The sequence below is a fragment of the Sinocyclocheilus anshuiensis genome, unplaced genomic scaffold (genome assembly GCF_001515605.1).
Source record: "Sinocyclocheilus anshuiensis isolate Anshui unplaced genomic scaffold, SAMN03320099.WGS_v1.1 scaffold1358, whole genome shotgun sequence".
In the NCBI taxonomy this organism is placed as follows: domain Eukaryota; kingdom Metazoa; phylum Chordata; class Actinopteri; order Cypriniformes; family Cyprinidae; genus Sinocyclocheilus; species Sinocyclocheilus anshuiensis.
Window position 1 is genome coordinate 169606 of NW_015557142.1, and position 1959 is coordinate 171564.

General features: G+C 39.8%; 1 protein-coding gene across 2 annotated transcripts in view; it reads right to left on the reverse strand.

Moving 5' to 3' along the window:
* Positions 1-545: 545 nt before the first annotated feature.
* The window catches only part of LOC107678075 (diphosphoinositol polyphosphate phosphohydrolase 1-like), a 6625-nt gene continuing 5211 nt past the window's right edge, over positions 546-1959 (reverse strand). Inside the window, exons 5-6 of one of the 2 annotated variants that reach the window (XM_016473191.1) lie at positions 1722-1816; positions 546-1470 (exon numbers count right to left, since the gene is read on the reverse strand). In XM_016473191.1, the coding sequence (XP_016328677.1) occupies positions 1393-1470; positions 1722-1816 (173 nt within the window). In that variant the 3' untranslated portion in view covers positions 546-1392. Of the gene's footprint in view, positions 1471-1691; positions 1817-1959 lie in introns of both variants that reach the window. The other variant, XM_016473190.1, reaches the window with a different exon arrangement.

Below are 1959 nucleotides of genomic sequence, written 5' to 3' on the forward strand. Positions count from 1 at the left end.
ATGAAATTAAATTATATTCCAGTTATAAATGTGCTTCTGATTACAGATAGCCTGGGATTACAAAGATTTGTATTTTAAAGAAAACCAGTTCGAAGGGAGCATAATTTGCTTTTTGGGTTAAAATAATTTCTTAATATGAAATTCGAAGAGTATGACAATTAGATTAGACTGTGCAGAAATTGAAATCTACACGCTAACACACACTATACTCACAGTAACCAATGCTGATGTTAACATTAATCATCTGAGAATAAAGTATAACAATAATAATAATTTGAACGGTTTGATGTGATATGAGCTAATCAATCTTTAGATTTAATCACCATTGGTAGCGCGGATTATTGTAATGCTTTTTTCCTCAGTTGGTCAGAACAAACGTGGCAGACTTGTTACTTACTTGTTCAGATGGCAATATATGGTGAAAATTCTTATTTGGGTCATATATTCCAAGACGTAGGCTAGAATCTGTGATTGCGAAGTACAGTAAATACCCACACCGGTGCGGTGACTGACTGCCACACACACATACTCTTCAGAACATTAGATTCATCCGCACTGGGGCTGCGCCGGAGCACAATCCACGCAAGCTAGATAATACCTCACACAGCTGCAATTCCAGGTTTTCAAACAGAGATGGCAACAAAGAGGCAAAACTTACGGACTGCACCTTTAAATAAATGGTGCACATGAAAACCAGGACATCTGGGATTGCAGAACCAGAAAAACCACCACACTAGACGTTCCTTCAATCACAATCAAAACCAGCTTGAATGGTAAAAGTGGTGCACTACCAAACCAGTAAACCCCATCGACATCTGAACATTTTGCAAATTTGCTCTTGAAAACGAACCTGACAGTAGCTGCATCTGAGAGAAATTCCCAACGCGAGTATGTAATATTGGCAATAAGACTAACATTTCAACTACTTTGATCAATTTAAGACGCAATCTCTCTTTTGTTTAGCAGTTTAAATAACTATGAATATGCAATGCATGCAACAAAAAAAAACAAATTCAACCAACTCTATTTAACAGCATATCCATAGAGGCTAAATGCAAACACTGCAGAATGAAAGGGCCACAACATCATGACAAACACTACTTATTTCAAGACACAATAGTAAAGCGAGGTTGCATTCAGGTAACCTGGCATAAGGAAGAGAATCTCATGCAAGTATTCATTAAAATGTCATTAGCGAAGTATTCTACGACTTTTATCTCACTGTGACCCCAGACTGTGATCTTCATCTGAACACTAAAAAAGGCTGGTAAGGCAATCAGCTTTCATTTGATGTAGCCATTAGTGTGCTGAAATAAAAAAGAAGTGATAGTAGTTGCAGTAGGAGAAAAATGCTGGAGAATTTCGCCGAGGCTTCTGTGCTTGTTGTGGTGGTTATCTGATGCTGGAGAGAGAGTTTTGATTAATGTTGTAAGTGGCCACCAGAGACGTGCCGTTGCTGGTCATACAGTCCTGCTGATGAACACTAAAAAAGGCTGGTAAGGCAATCAGCTTTCATTTGATGTAGCCATTAGTGTGCTGAAATAAAAAAGAAGTGATAGTAGTTGCAGTAGGAGTTCAGTCGGGCAGGAAAAAGTGGAAAATGCTTGAGAATTTCGCCGAGGCTTCTGTGCTTGTTGTGGTGGTTATCTGATGCTGGAAAGAGAGTTTTGATTAATGTTGTAAGTGGCCACCAGAGGCGTGCCGTTGCTGGTCATACAGTCCTGCTGAAGGGCTTCGAAGTAAGATGCTTGCACAGGTTTGTGACACTGCAGCACACGCCGGGCATCTTCTGTCTTAAACCACTCTCTCTTCCTCCCTGAGAACAACGAGAGGCACCAGAAAACCAGTCAACATGACCGCAGTAATGCTGCATTCACGTGCAGTCAGTTACTGTCATTAGGAGAGCATTTTAAAGGGGTCATATGATGCTGCTAAAAAGAACATTATTTTGTGTATTTG